Source organism: Xiphophorus maculatus, chromosome 7 (genome assembly GCF_002775205.1).
Source record: "Xiphophorus maculatus strain JP 163 A chromosome 7, X_maculatus-5.0-male, whole genome shotgun sequence".
Taxonomy (NCBI): Eukaryota; Metazoa; Chordata; class Actinopteri; order Cyprinodontiformes; family Poeciliidae; genus Xiphophorus; species Xiphophorus maculatus.
This window is the reverse complement of record NC_036449.1, coordinates 26,481,300-26,496,718: the sequence shown is the minus strand read 5'-3', so window position 1 is coordinate 26,496,718 and position 15,419 is coordinate 26,481,300. Positions and strand designations below refer to the sequence as shown.

At 41.4% G+C, this 15,419-nt stretch overlaps 2 protein-coding genes across 2 annotated transcripts in view; both read right to left on the bottom strand.

The window, feature by feature from the left end:
• The window catches only part of LOC102230320 (titin-like), a 163,867-nt gene extending 153,094 nt beyond the window's left edge, over positions 1–10,773 (bottom strand). The window contains exons 1-3 of the mRNA XM_023337299.1: positions 10,573–10,773; positions 6,834–6,937; positions 6,063–6,266 (exon numbers count right to left, since the gene is read on the bottom strand). Of these exons, the coding sequence (XP_023193067.1) occupies positions 6,063–6,266; positions 6,834–6,924 (295 nt within the window). The 5' untranslated portion in view covers positions 6,925–6,937; positions 10,573–10,773. The remainder of the gene's footprint in view (positions 1–6,062; positions 6,267–6,833; positions 6,938–10,572) is intronic.
• A 2,507-nt stretch (positions 10,774–13,280) lies between these two features.
• Positions 13,281–15,382, bottom strand: LOC111609338. The gene is made up of 7 exons (XM_023337308.1): positions 15,362–15,382; positions 15,192–15,227; positions 14,958–15,005; positions 14,634–14,811; positions 14,424–14,525; positions 14,260–14,337; positions 13,281–14,140 (listed from the first exon to the last, which is right to left on the bottom strand). The coding sequence occupies exons 2-7, from the start codon at positions 15,215–15,217 to the stop codon at positions 13,946–13,948; spliced, it is 627 nt and encodes a 208-aa protein (XP_023193076.1). The 5' UTR covers positions 15,218–15,227; positions 15,362–15,382; the 3' UTR covers positions 13,281–13,945.
• Positions 15,383–15,419: the final 37 nt, after the last annotated feature.

Here is a 15,419-nt window from a genome sequence, read left to right as displayed (position 1 = left end):
TGTTTTAGATGGTCCACTGCGGCGTGCATTGAAACAGTTTGTACGGGAGAAACCTGCAGCTACTTTACTTGATGTCAGGGCTGAAGCTATTAGGTGGGAACGGGAGGGATCATCAGGCGGTAGTAGGGCTCGGAGTCTTTCAGTTCCATCCCTTGGATTTCAATATGCTGTCCATGGCACTTCTCAGATTAGTCTAAGGGATCAGGGGTCAGAATTGAGGTCACTGCATGAGATGTTGGCACGACAACAAGAGCAATTAAATCAACTCACTCAGAGCATTGCCTCTCTTAGTCAAACTCACCAACAGAGTCGTCCCCCTCGTAATGTCCCTATAGTCTGTAGACGGTGCCAACTGCCAGGCCATTATGCTAGGGAATGTGATGGTGTACGTGTCCCTTCCCGTTTTCACACTCGAGGCCCTCAGCAGCCCTCGAGTTCCCTGCCTCCTAATTCTGCGGTCTCGGAAAACTAGTTCCCACTGAACTGTTGAGCCGCAGTTCGGGTGGGGCCATTATTGGCTCAGTCACAGCACCATATAATGGTATGGAAACGCCAAAGCTTGTTGCATCGTGTCCTCATTTAGATGTGTGTTTGGGAGGTGTTCAGGTGCCCTGTCTAATTGACACTGGTTCTATGGTGTCGACCCTTACAGAAAGTTTCTTTAAGGATCATTTCAAGTCTGGTGGCCCTGATGGTTTACGCCCTTGTCACTGGTTGCAGCTTAAGGCAGCAAATGGGTTAAATATCCCATACCTTGGCTACATAGAGCTTAGTGTTGAGCTTTGCGGCAAAGACATCCCAAACTGCGGGGTTTTAATTGTAAAAGATCCTCCCGGCAAAGTGGCTCCCACACCAGGTGTTTTAGGCATGAATGTAATCCAAAAATGCTATCATGAGCTTTTTGTACAGCATGGCGCAGGGTTGTTCAGTCAGGACAATGTCCCCCAGGCTCCTCATGAAATCTGGCCTGCATTGCAAAAGTGCCATCAGGCAAGCTTGCAGGGCCCATTAGACTATGTGGGGAAGGTAAAGGTGCGGGGTCGTGCAGCATGCAGGGTCCCAGGTGGGGTTATGAAGCTTGTGGCTGCTACATGCTCTGATCAGCTGTCACAGGCTGTACTATTTGAGCCTCCTGAGGCAGGTCTGCCAGGAGGTTTGCTTGCTTCCCCTGCCCTAATCCGTGTGGTGCGAGGCACAGCCTACATACCAATTGTTAATGTAGGCTCTACAGATATCTTGCTTTACCCACGTACTGTTGTAGGTACTCTGCATCATGTTAATGTTATCAGTCTGCCTCCTGGTGTTAAAGAAGAGCCCTCATATACAGCTAAGGTGTCCTCTCAGATTGTACTTCCAACTGTGCAGGACCAAATTGAGGCCATTGACCTCTCCCAACTGCCCTGCACACACCAGGGGCAGGTGAGGACCCTTCTTAGGGATTATTCATCAGTTTTTGCAGAAAATGACAGTGATTTGGGGTGTACAAACATAATTAGTCATGACATACCCCTTATTGATGAGACCCCTGTAAACCAGCGATACCGGCGTATACCACCGTCAGACTATGAAGCAGTAAAGGATCACATCAATCAGTTACTTAGTACTAATGTGATCAGAGAGAGCTGCAGCCCCTATGCATCTCCCATTGTGCTAGTCAAAAAGAAGGATGGGAGCCTGAGGATGTGTGTGGACTATCGGCAGCTTAATAGCAAAACCCGCAAAGATGCCTTTCCATTACCACGCATTGAAGAGTCTTTGGATGCACTTACAGGTGCTTGCTGGTTCTCTACCTTGGACTTGGCAAGTGGTTACAACCAGGTACCTGTTGCAGAAGCAGATCGTCATAAAACGGCGTTCTGTACTCCATTTGGTCTATTTGAGTGGAATAGAATGCCATTTGGCCTTTGTAATGCGCCCAGTACATTTCAGAGGCTTATGCAACGCATTTTCTCTGATAAGCAGAATCAATCATTGCTGCTGTATCTTGATGACATAGTTGTGTTTTCCTCCACTGTGGAACAGCATTTGGAGCGCCTGGGGATGGTGCTTGGACGCCTGAAGAAAGAGGGTCTCAAGGCAAAGCTGACAAAGTGCTCCTTTCTTCAACGAGAAGTTAAATACTTAGGCCATGTCATTTCTAGCAAAGGTGTTGCAACTGATCCGTCTAAGATTGAGGCAGTGGTTAACTGGCAGCGCCCCACCACATCCACAGAGCTGAGGTCCTTCCTTGGGTTCGCCAGTTACTATCGGCGGTTTGTTGCAGGCTTTGCCAAGCTGGCTGCGCCCCTTCACCAACTAGTGGGACATTTAAGCAGTTCAAAAACAAAGAAGCGGCTAAGACAGGACATCGCTGAGGGCTGGACTGCAGAACACCAACAGAGCTTTGACGAATTGAAAAGGAGGCTAACTACTTCACCTGTGCTAGCCTACGCTGACTTTTCTCTGCCTTTTATCCTAGAGGTTGATGCGAGCCATGGTGGTCTGGGGGCTGTCCTTTCCCAACAACAGGACGGGGTTGTGCGTCCTATTGCCTACGCCAGCCGAGGATTAAGGCCAACTGAACGTAATATGGACAACTATAGCTCCATGAAACTTGAATTTTTAGCCCTTAAATGGGCCATGACTGAAAAATTCAGAGAGTACTTGTTGGGCCATAAATGTCTTGTATTCACTGATAACAATCCCCTCAGTTATCTTGGTACTGCCAAGCTGGGTGCCACTGAACATCGATGGGCTGCACAACTTGCCTCCTTTGATTTCAAGATCCAGTATCGCTCAGGGCGTACAAACAGGAACGCAGATGCTCTTTCCAGAAAACATCCATCTACTAGAGAACAGGTTGGTGCTCTTGTTCCAGGGAGTAGTCTGCCTGAATCTCTGCAGCTGATGATGGAGAGACGGGAAGTTACGCAAGCTGCCATCACAGTCCTCCCTGAACGTACCACAAAGGATATGCAAGTATTACAACATGCTGACCCAGTTTTGCAGGAACTTTGGACCTTTTGGGCTCGCAAGAAACAACCCGACCGCACAGAGCGAAAGAATTTACCTGCACCTCTGTTGGCATTCCTGAGGCAGTGGGATCGCCTGGTGGAGAAGGATGGTGTCCTCCACCGCAAGACCTTTCGTCCCGATGGTGCTGAGGAGATGCTACAGCTGTTGCTGCCCACAGCCTTGAAGGAGGAGGTCCTGACTCAGGCTCACCAGGACCATGGCCATCAAGGTGTGGACAGGACTCTCTCACTGCTGAGAACAAGATGTTACTGGCCAAAAATGTCCTCTGATGTCGTTGATTGGTGCAGGTCATGTGAGCGATGCCAAGTGGCAAAAGATACTCGACCTCTTGCACGGACCTATATGGGCCATTTGCTAGCGTCACGACCCAATGAGATCCTTGCCATGGACTTCACAATCCTGGAGCCTTCTCAAGATGGGCGGGAGAATGTGCTCGTCTTAACTGATGTTTTTAGCAAGTACACCCTGGCCATACCAACCAGAGATCAACGTGCCTCTACTGTGGCTCATGTCCTGGTGACAGAGTGGTTTTCAAAGTTTGGTGTACCAGCCCGTGTTCACTCAGACCAGGGACGTAATTTTGAAAGTTCCCTCATCCAGCAGCTCTGTCAATTCTATGGCATCAAGAAGTCCAGGACCACACCGTACCACCCTGCTGGAAATGGACAATGTGAAAGGTTTAATCGTACGCTTCATAACCTGTTGCGTACCCTCCCCACCACCAGTAAAAGAGCCTGGACCTCTTATTTGCCACAAGTTATCTTTTGCTATAACACCACACCACATCAGAGCACTGGAGAAAGTCCCTTTTTCCTGATGTTTGGCCAACAACCTAGGCTTCCTTTAGACTTTCTGCTTGGCCATGTCTCAGAACCAAGTGCTGGTGGTGTTGACAAGTGGGTTGCAGAGCACCAGACGCGCTTGCAACTGGCTTTTGAGGAAGCCAGGGAGAAGCTGAAGATTGCTGCAGATAGGAGAAAGAGAAATAATGACCAGCATGTTCAAGATTCTCCTCTGCACGAAGGCCAACTTGTCCTACTTCGAGACACCAGTCAACAAGGAAGACACAAGATTCAGGATCTGTGGCGCTCCAAGGTGTATAAGGTCCTAAAAGTACTGGGTGATACTGGAGCAGTTTACACTGTGGCTCCTGTAGATGAGTTGAACAAAACTAAAAGGGTCCACCGGTCTCTACTGAAGCCAGTTGTTTGCAGTGACATTCCAGCATCCCCTATTGGGGAACCACTGTTGACTGATTCATCCTCTGAGGATGAAACTGATCCTGATTTGTTTTTGAGGGTAAATGTCCACCAGTCACCGCCTTCTTTGCCAGCCAACCCACATCTGGTCAGAAACAACACGGTTCCTCTGTCTGCCGAGGTATATCCTCATGAAGCTCCTTCAACATCTGCATCTCAAGCTCCTAGTGTTGCCAGCTCAAGTAAAGATCAGGGCCTTCCAAGGGTAATGAGAAGAACTACACGCTCAACAGCAGGTCAGCACTCTAATGTCCACCATCTCCCAAGACCAATGGGATTAGTGCATGGGGCTGCACACTCTCCTGATCCACACTGTAATGCTGTTTCTGCACTGTTTAGACCTTGGTGCTAGTGTTTTTGGGGTCGTCGTCGGGGCGTCGACGCAAGTTGGGGGGGTAGATTGTAGCAGCATAAATGGTACGCTGCCACTTTAAGATCAATTTCAGCTGCTGCATATAAGCAGGTCTCTACCTGTCACAAGACTACTTGCGTCATGACGTCAACTCATTTTGCTTAGTTTGTTTGCTGAGCTGTGCTGGGTAAGCGTGGCTGTTTCTTTGTTTGTCAGCTTTTATCATAGCCATTAATGCAAGCTGGTTTGATTTGTTTAGCCTCCCTTGCTGTGCCTCCAACTCCTGGACCGATTTGTTCGGTTGTTTGTTTGCTGCCGGGAAGGTAAGCACTAGCATGGCTAGGTAACATCCGTCTCATGTAAACGAAGCCTTTATGTAGTGTTCTGTTACAGCTGCGCTCCATAAGTGACCTTGTGGATCTGTTTGTCTGGCCGTGTAGTAATTTACAGGTAAGCAGCTACCATAAGTCATAGTTTTTATCAGCAGTTGTATTAATAATCTACTCTATTTTTTAGCCTCCTGCTGAGTCCCTGACAACTATTAAATTTGGACGTACACTCGCTGCTGTTTTGCCTACGATGAATTGTTTTAAAAGATTTGTATGAACTTTCCCCCGCTGCCGGGAGTATCGATGGCACTACGAACGGGATAAAAAGCAATATTTTAGTGCTATTGTATCACTGTTTTACTCCTATTGTTTCATTTTTTGTCTTTCTTTTAGGGACTGAGGCTTCTGTGGTGGCGGTGGTGACCCCTGGTGGCGGTGTCTTGTCTCGTGTGTTTTGTGGAACACCCCTTTTTTTTTGTGTGTGTGTGTTTGCCGTGTCTTTGTAGTGTCCAGGGTGATCCCTTTTCTTCACTGGATGTTGCCCCTTTCCTCACTACTCTCCCCCCACTGGTAAGCCTCAGTTTCCTCTGAAATTTAAACATTTTATAATCAACTTTATTAAAAATGCCTTCACTGTTTTAACTATTCGATTTCAGGTTATTGTGAAATTAAACAACCTATTAAAGTTTAATAAATTTTTTTGTAGAATTGTCTGAATCTTGTCTCACTTCCTGTAGAACGTACCTGTGTCCTTATTATTATTCTATTTTCCTGGAGTTATTCCAGGTGGCGTTGTCGGTTTCCCTTATCTTAAACTTTAACATCTTACATTTGGGTTTCCTAATAAAGAAAATCCACCCCAGGTTGCCACACTAGCAAAATGCAAAAACATATAGCAAAGTAGAAACATATGATTACCACTAACGTGTAATGAATTAATCAGAAAACAGTTTCAGAGCCTTTAGCAGCAGAAGGCACACAGCACCATTCCAACATCAAACTGACTGACTGACTTTCTAAACAACACAGCCAGAGAGATTTAAAGAAGAGCACCAAAACCAAATCAGGTGGATCAGCAGGGCTTTCCACCCACTGATGGTGTCTCACCTGTAACCAGGAGCTCGGCGGTGCTCGTGGCTTGTCCAGCGCCATTGGTGGCTCTGACAGAAAAGCGTCCGCTGTGTGCGGCGGTCACAGCGGAGATCCTCAGAACAGCGCGGCCATCGCTGAACGAGATCTGGACGCCGGGCAGAGCTGCGGCGGAAAGAACCTGGCCATCACGGAACCAGCTCACCTCAGGAACTGGAAAACCTGCAGAAGAAAGAGGTCAGGGGTCAGAGGAGCAGGAACTACATGCTACAGAAACTCAGCTGCAAAACACACAAGAGCTTCACTGTACGAATGTCAATCTATGTTGTTTATGAATAACAATAAAGCTTTTATAATTTAACACTAATATGGTTTCATTGATACAAAAACATGGAACTTATTTAATATTTTGTACAAATAAAACAGTATTCAAAATGAAAGACGAGTATAGTCTTTATTTCTCTATTAATCAGATGCTAAACTTTTATTTCTCTGAAATTTCAAGTTTCAAAAGTGAAAAGTCTACAATTCTCAAATTTTTTTTAACTGACAGTCATATTTTGGTATGACTGTCAACTTTTATTATCCTCCAAACTTTGCTTGATTAGCTTGATCAGCTACATGCTGGAGTGTTTGTGTAGCAAAAATAAGCACAAAGTTTCACATTTTCATTTTCATTTTCTGAGTTTATCACTCTGTGAACTTTTACTATCCTGCAAACTTTGCTTGTGACTCTCGGATTTTGCAGAATTGTGCCCACCATGATGCTGCCATCGGATGTTTTCTTACCACTAACTTGAGCCTCGAACGAAGCGGCACTACCCTCCAGTGCCACGACGTTCTGCAGCGGCTGTGTAAACGTTGGCGCTTGTGTTGACATGGTGGTCGGCACCCTGAAACAGAGACGAAGTGATTGAACCTTAGATTTTCTGCAGCAGACAGAACACATCCCGCCACCGAAGTATCTGCATGAGCAGGGCTTCATTTGGTGCAAACCATCCACTAGAAAACAGGAAATGCTGCCACTTTAGACACATCAAGTTATCTCCCCACCAGCAGGTGGCGCCAGTTCTCCATTAAACCTTTGCAAAGAAAATTCTACTAAGAACTTTATTTTCTATTAAAATCTACAAAATGCAAAAGAAAGTCAAATGTTTGGATTAATTTTTAAAACGAGAAGGTTCACAAAGAGCTGGTTGATGCAGACACTTCAAACTGCTTTAAAATGTCTTCTGCACAAAATATATATTTTTCATGCAGTTTGGTTTTTGTTTCATTTTCTTTCATTGGAATACTGCAGAGCGTGTCTCCTCACCTCCATCTGTTTCTAAACATTTCTTTTGTCATTTACTCTTACTTACTATTTAGCTGCATGCTGCAGTGTTTATGCAGCAAAAACAAGCACAAAGTTTCACATTTTCACTCACTGCTTTTTCACAAAATACACTTGATGGTTAACTTTACAAACATTTTCGAAATCCACGAAATATCCACCATATATAACAGCAGATCTTATTACAGATCTTCACAGTAAAGCCAAGCATCAGTTCGGTTCTGTTTGCACCATTTCTGTTTTCTCACTGTTGTTTTAAAGAGCTTCCACAAGACCTAGACCTTATTAGCTGATACTCAACATTTTCTTTATCTCTACAATTTTTATGATTTTTATTCTTTGAAATTCAACATTTTTTTGTTTTTGTTGTTTTTGACATCTGTTAAGATTTAATACAATCTTCAAAAGCTGTAAATGTATTTCTCAGGCAGGTGTAAATAAATCACAACAAAAGATTTGTTTTTCATAAGAAATGAGAGAAGCAACTTTCAAAAATAATAATAAATTTTATTTAGAAAGAGAAAATGTGCTGCTCAAACATAAATGTAACCATTTGATGCTCTCTGCCAGATTACAGCATAAACTAACGCACATCTGCAGTACCACAATCAGAAATGTAAAACTTTTTATCCTTTTTGGAGAAAAAAATGTGTTTTCATCTGCATTTTGATAATAATTGACATGTAAGAAATTAGTTGTACTGTTGTCAGTAATCAATGGAAACATATTATAACAACAACCTTTGTTATAACTGCTGACCAGGTTTTTACATGTTCCAACTTGATTTCTGAGTAGAATCGTTTGCATTAGAGATCCGATTCTTTGAGGTTGGAAGGTCTACTTGCCATCACCCTAATCTTTAACTCCCTACACAGATTCTGAATCAGATTCTTGTTGGGACTGTTCCTGGACCAATCCAAAACATCAGTATCCAGTTTCCAGTCAAAAGAAACACGTTGGTCAAATTAAAAGATTACTTGAAACCTAAATTTGCTAGAGGTGTGAATAACTTTCTGCAATACTTTTATTTTACAGAAACTGTGATGAGAACTGCAGGAGAGTCAATGGATAGAGATTTCTTTCTAATTATGTAAAGTCTGTTTATCTGTTTCATCTTCAACAGTTAAATCTGGTTCAATTTAAATTATTTATATGCTACTAAATCACAAAATGTTGCAACAAGATACTTCAAAACAACATGCCTCATTCAAATCCAGTGTTATTGAGATTCAGGATCAATAAGGAGTCAATTTTTATTCAATGTATAATCTATTATTACATGTTGATATGATTAGTACTTAAACATATTGATGTTAGACAACCAGACAATAAAACTCCAATGTTGTTATTATTTTCCTATTGTATATATTTTGTATTTATAAAACCTCAAACAGACTCTGTGAAGTTGCAGCTGCTTCTGATAATCTGACAGCAGCAGGTGCTGCTTCACGTACCACAGTACTACAGTTACTGCCTCGGTACTACAGTTACTGCCTCGGTACTACAGTTACTGCCTCAGTACTACAGTTACTGCCTCGGTACTACAGTTACTGCCTCAGTACTACAGTTACTGCCTCAGTACTACAGTTACTGCCTCAGTACTACAGTTACTGCCTCAGTACTACAGTTACTGCCTCAGTACTACAGTACCACTGGTCAGAAGTGTCGCTCGAAGAAAAATGTTTCTGATAATCATTGTTTTTACTGTGGAAAAAACCATCTTGATTAATCTAATAATGTTGAAGAAATGCAGGTAAACGGAAAACAAAATGCAATCTAATTCATAGAGTACAAAACAATCATCAAATCATAGTTTAGCGTAAAGAGAAAACAGAAAGAAAACAGCAATAATTAGCTGCAGTTCTAGAAATATTGTAAATATTACTAAAATAAGAAGTCATGTAAATATTTTTATTATGACTTATTATGACTTTATGTGTTTGTAAATAAAAACCCCTAAAGATCAGTTTTGAGATTGTTCATGTTGTGGAAACAAAACTAAACTGATACTAAACAGTTTCCCCATCACAATTACATGGAATATCAACCAGATAACATGAAATTACATAAAAATGTGTCTATATTAAAGCAATAGTTCTCATCGTTCACATTGTTATTAACACAGCTTTGAATAAAGTTATATTCAGCCAAAAAGCACATCATTTGATTAAAGCTGGAGCAGCACCAGGATTAAAATCATGTTTACCTAAAATAGCTTCACATGAAAATAGATCTGACTCTTAATCATTTGTTGGAGACGCATCTTTACTTTGAATATGCATGATCCCAATTACACAACATTCTTCTTTAAGTCTCATAAAGAAGTGAGACTTAAAGAAGTCTCACTTCTGAGAATTATACACGGACGTGATTCTGTGTTTAATCACGTCTGAGGCAGAAAACCAAAAGCTCATTAAATATTTTATCACTGAAAGCTCTGGAAACACCAAGCTCCAAGTTTGTTGTCAGACTTCCTGCTGGTACCAGAAGAACCCTCCAGTGATGAGAGAGGATTTCTGCCTGAGTCATTTTCAAACACGTCCAGATGATTTTAGCATCAGAATCTGGGTTAAATGAGGATTTCCTGCACTTTCAACGAGACACTGAACACCTCACCAGGACACCTGCTGCTTTATTTCACTGCCGTCAGCTGATCTCAGCTCACATTGTTTACATTCTCAGTTCCACTCATTACAACATCATCTCAACATGCTCAATCAATAATCAATACCCAGCTTAACATCAGACCGAGCCTCTTGGATCAAACCGGACCAGCCCTGCTGGTATTTACAGATCAACATCCGAGAGACAGATATGGCTGTAACCAAAAATACCTCGGCACCCCCACCCTGACCCTGCACAGTTTGATTGACAGCCACCATGTGGCACATAGCTGGAGGTGCAACTGATAGCTCTGCTGCTGATTCCCTTAAAAAGCCATGGGCCCAGCTGACAGGCCTCTCAGATGCTCTCAGCAGCTATTCTTGGCCTTCCACAGATCATTGCACACTCTGCTGCATGAGGCCTACTTCTGCAGCCAAAAATACATCAACACATCAAAACCTCAGCAAATGTCTCCAAAACTTGGAGTCCTGACCCCAGATCTAATCCCACCTTCACCAAAAGCCAGAGTCCAAGTCCAGGAGAAAAGCATATCAGTTAGGGAACAGTGGGACACGAGCTGGAACTACTCACTTGTTTCCACAAGAGTGCCTGGAAGTGATGGGACGGAGCCCGACTGACTAACGGGCAACAGCCCCCTTATCCAGAACGGTTTGTGCAGAAAAATCCAAGGTGAGAACGGTTGAGCCTCGAAATATTCCCTGACAAAAACAAAACTACACAGAGAGAGGCCGTGTAGTTTTGCTTTCCCTCCTCGCAATCCCTCCACCCGAGGCGAGGCTGGGAATGCTCCAACTGCTCAGGAGGGCCCAGACGGTGCTTTAGGGTTTTATACGAAGGGGGCAACCTGCATCACCACCTCATAGAGCCTCCCCATTGGCTGCTGGGACACCCAGGGGGGCATGATGGGAGATGGCAGCCATTTATGAAACCTCCTCTCCTCCAGTTTGCCAGTCATCATGAAGCTGTTGATCAAGCTACTATTCCAATCAATCTGGGGTGGCCTGACTGCAGAATGTTAAGCATTACATGAGACCTGAAATAAAACCCTGAAGAGTTAAACTGTGTAAAAATCTATGCAAACATCAGAGTCATAAAATAAGTGCTGACAAAAAAAAGGTAGCTGAGGGTGAGGCTGTCCCTGTCAGTCAAACTCCCCCCACCTCCATCCAGCAGCACCACCGGCTGGTTGTTACAACACACCAACAAACTTCATTTATCTTCATCCTCAGTCTGACTGATGCAGGTTCAAACCAAGGTTTAAAGGCTCTGCAAATGGAAAGCTCTAGCTCAGGCCTCAGCCAGTAGCTCAGAACTGATCCAGTAGCTGTTCTGTCCCACCATCAGGGTTTGGTAACACCGTTTGGCAACTCATCTATTAATCTTCTATCCATTTGTTGCCCAATCAGAACCTAAGTATCTACAGCAGAAACCTCTGATTTGTTTGTTTTCATTAATGTGAGAAAATTAACCTTTTAAATTCTTCATGGTCTTGTTTACATCCAGTGACTGAATCCAATATTAGCTCATTTAACAAAAATAACAACAACAAAGAAACAAAAAGACAAAAGGGTTTCTTAAAATAAGCACTGAGCAGGGTTATTTTTGAAATACCAAACCTGAGGAATATGGAACATGAAGGAAAGCACATACTCTGTTTATGTTTAGGAGTCAAGAGTCAAAGTATCACAGTACTTTCTAGAGAAAAAAATCTAACTACTCTCATAAAATAGATCAACATTTGTTGCAACGGCCCCTTTGACTTTCAATAACTCATCACCCAATCAGAAACTAAACGCACACTCCTTTTACAGTCTGACAGTTTTGTGTTGTTTTTAAGCTACAGCTGAATAAGCTTTCTTCTTCTTGAGTGTCAATGCTCGAAGCTAGCAGGATTTTCAAAATGGGCCAAATTCTCACGTACTCTGCATTTCTCTCCTGCAGAAATGCTCAGTGCACAACATGTCTTCTCTTAAAAGACTCTTCCCACAGGAAAAACGTATGTCGTCTAAGCTAAGGAAGGTCTTCAGGAGTTTTCTCAGACTCCTGAAGGTAGCCTCCTCAGCAGGTAGCTTCTGTTTCTGTATGACCATCCGTGTTGTGAGGCCAGCCCAGTTTATTGTTCAGGTGAACACAGAGATACTTATAAGAGTCCATGATCTCAATGTTCGTTCCCTTTATGTTCATTGGTGTCAGTTGGGTGGAAATCCACCACCAGTTCCTTGGTTTTATGTAGCATGAGATTATAGCCAGGTGGCTAATTTCACTCTGTAGTCCCATTGGCAGGTTGATGCCAAATTCCAATAATAAATGCTGGAATAATAAAAACATAAAATAACACTGCAGAAAAAAAACCTTAAAATCTCTCTATATTTACATTTACTCAGTGTTGACATTTTTTGCTTTCCAATAGCCAGATTTTAAGATGTTTTTTTAAAATCAGATGATGAGTGATAGGTCAATTTTTTTTTAATCTTAACTGTTTTCCAAGTGTGAGAAGCACAATGGGAAAAACTATCGTGATTGAACAGTCACTCCTGTTCGCTCAATGGTGTTCTTTGGAATAAACTTTTGCAATAGCGATGGAGCATAACCATGAAATATTTTATAAATCAGATGTGAGGTCAGAGGAAGTCTTGTGGTACCTTCCCGAGCTTCAGGCCCAGGTTGAACATAAACCCCATGATCTGAACAGCACCAGAGGGTGGGGGTGGGATGAACTTCACTGAAGCAGAGAGGGTGGGGGTTGGCTCAGATCTAATAGGTGTGAAGTTTAGGATGGTGGGGGAGGGTGTTGCTGTGGGATGGAGCAGAAGTGGTGGATGACGACTCAGAGCTGAGTGGTATATATTTCTGCTAAGAAAAATAAGCAATCACCAAAGATGAGGGGAATTACAAGAGTGGAGGCCTTTTATTAAGTCTTGCCATGGAGAAATTGGAACTTGCAACACATTTAGCAATTTATCTAGGACCCAAACACAGTAACTACTGGTTACATAAACCCCTCTGAACATGAATCGCTGAGTGTGAGTGGGTAGCTACAGTTACTGCTGGGTGATTCAATTTTGTCTCGGTGTTTCGGGGGTTTTGCAACAGTTCCAGCCGGTGGGCTCAGATGTCGACAGTGAACAGCTGCAGTTAACTAAATCTGAACTGAATCCTCCGTCTGCTGGCAGGAGAAAACCTCAGAGCAACAGCGCCCTCTGCAGGTAAGCTTTGAAACAACCTGAAACTCTTAAACGGAACAAAAATGCAACAGGCTGTTAAAATGATTACCTCTTACAGTCAGTTCATGTTTTTTTATAGATAATACATTTATTCACATGGATCCAATGAAGAAATCATCTACTAAAAGTAAAACAGGCAATAATAAATATGTAAATATTTGGTAAATACAATTCTGATCTATACAGTGCATGTTATTAGTCGTCTTTAAAATCTTTGTTTAAATAAAATGTTATATTTCTGACCCACTTTTATTACGAAAACATAAGATCAAGAATAAAAAATGCTACTTCACATTTTTTAAAACCCTAATATACTTTAATCAAGTTGTGAAATGGTATCCTTCTTTGAACCTGGTCCAATTTAGGACATTTTAAATGCATAAAATATTGATATAAATTGAAACATTTTCAAACTTTACCAAAGTTTATAGTAAACTCTGACAGAGATAAAACTAGTGATACTTTATACTGTAACTGTAAATGGCCCTTAATTAACCAAAAAGTAACAATTGACTTCACAGATTACTAACTGAAAGAGTTTATTTTCTTCATTTCAGTTCCAGAAAGTCAAATTTATGGTTTTTTACTGCCTAATTAAATATTTCCCACAAAAAAGAAAAACATGTAAATCTCATACAATTTTAGAGTTCAGTTAAAAAGATTTATACAGTTTATGAAGAAATCCCAAAGATGCTGACAGAACATGATTTTTTTTTCTCTCACTTCTTTACAGAAGCAGCTGTAATATTTCGGGGGAGAATGTCCCATTTGTCCATTGACTCAGCGTGATTCTCCCAGTCCGGATTAATGGGAGGATTATTCAGAGCCATCAGACATCCAAGCCAGTAGCATTCAGCGCTCAAATACTCCATCATATCTTTATGGTTTGTGACTTCGTGTGCAGATAAGGGTTTCTATAGAGAAGAAATAATAAAATTAATGGAATCTGAGGGAGTCTGAATAAATTTCTTTCATAAATGTATTTAAAAACCTTCATATTGTGTCTTTATTATTCTTCTAATATCAAACAAACCTGTGAACCGTTGCCATATTTCTGATTGTAGATCGCCAGCTGCAGATTCTGAATTGCTAACAGCAAGTTTTCTTTAACCTGAAACAGAGTTTTATATTCAGATCTGCAGTAAAACAATAAATAATCTGGTTTTAACATTCCGGTGTTGTATGTAATGCATGTACCTCTGGAGATTCTGTTCCATGTTTGGACTTATCCAACTCAAAGAAACTTGATATCATCACATTCTTTTTTTCCATGTCTGTTCTTGACAAGGTAAACCGTTTCTGTTAGCAGGCGATACGAAGAGGAGACAAATGTAATCATATTAATGGCAGCTGTAGCATGAAATAATAAAGAACAAAGTTGTCTTAGTTCATCAAACCACATTTTACCTGAATCATTTTTTGGACAGAATCTGGTTTTTCCCCAGCTAACTTCAAATCTTCTTTGATTTTTGGCCAGTCACATCTCAGAGTTTCATACATTTCTCTTATTCTGTTTTTACTGACTGGGCTGTTGAGGCTCATAGTGTTTCCTGTTTTTATTGAGGGAGCAACTTCCAATGCCACTCTGTAAGACAGAAACATAATGAAAACTTTCACTTTTATTTGTCAAACCCAGCTTGTCTTAACATTTCTATGAATTAATACCCAAGACCAAAATACCCAATTTGTTTAAGAATTTTTTTTTGTAGTTTTGAAATGTATGTACGATACCTGTCTTTGAAAGATTTCAGTTCTTCCTCTTTTTTATTTAGAACAGACCTAAAAATAAAAAGTACCATTTAAAAACTAAAAACACTTGTTATATGTTTAGTGGTTGAATAAAGACATTTATTCTGGAACTACATTTGATTTCTTTGGAATAAGATACATAGGAGTTATGAAGATATGAGTTATAAATACATTTAATTTCTTGAATTATCTCCTCCTAAAATGAATTATTTTTACCTGGTGGTTTGAAGTTCTTTATCCATCTCACTTTGTCTGATGAAAGGTAAAATAAATCATGTCAAATAACATCAAATCACTGATTAATCATAAAAACAATTCAGGAAAATTGTGAGATGTATTGAAAAACAGCAGCTGTAACCTGTTGCTTTGAAATCTGTGCACTATACCTGTCTTTCAAAATATTTAGTTCTTCTTCTTTTTCTTTTAGATTAGACCTAAAAATAA

What these genes read in the sequence shown, in the direction of transcription:
- LOC111609338 (XM_023337308.1), bottom strand. Translation starts at nt 15,217, where the DNA reads ATGGATAAAGAACTTCAAACCACCAG. An exon ending in AAAGAACTTCAAACCACCAG is followed by an intron (nt 15,006 to 15,191) that starts GTAAAAATAATT and finishes TTTTATTTTTAG; the next exon opens with GTCTGTTCTAAATAAAAAAG. An exon ending in CTGAAATCTTTCAAAGACAG is followed by an intron (nt 14,812 to 14,957) that starts GTATCGTACATA and finishes TCTGTCTTACAG; the next exon opens with AGTGGCATTGGAAGTTGCTC.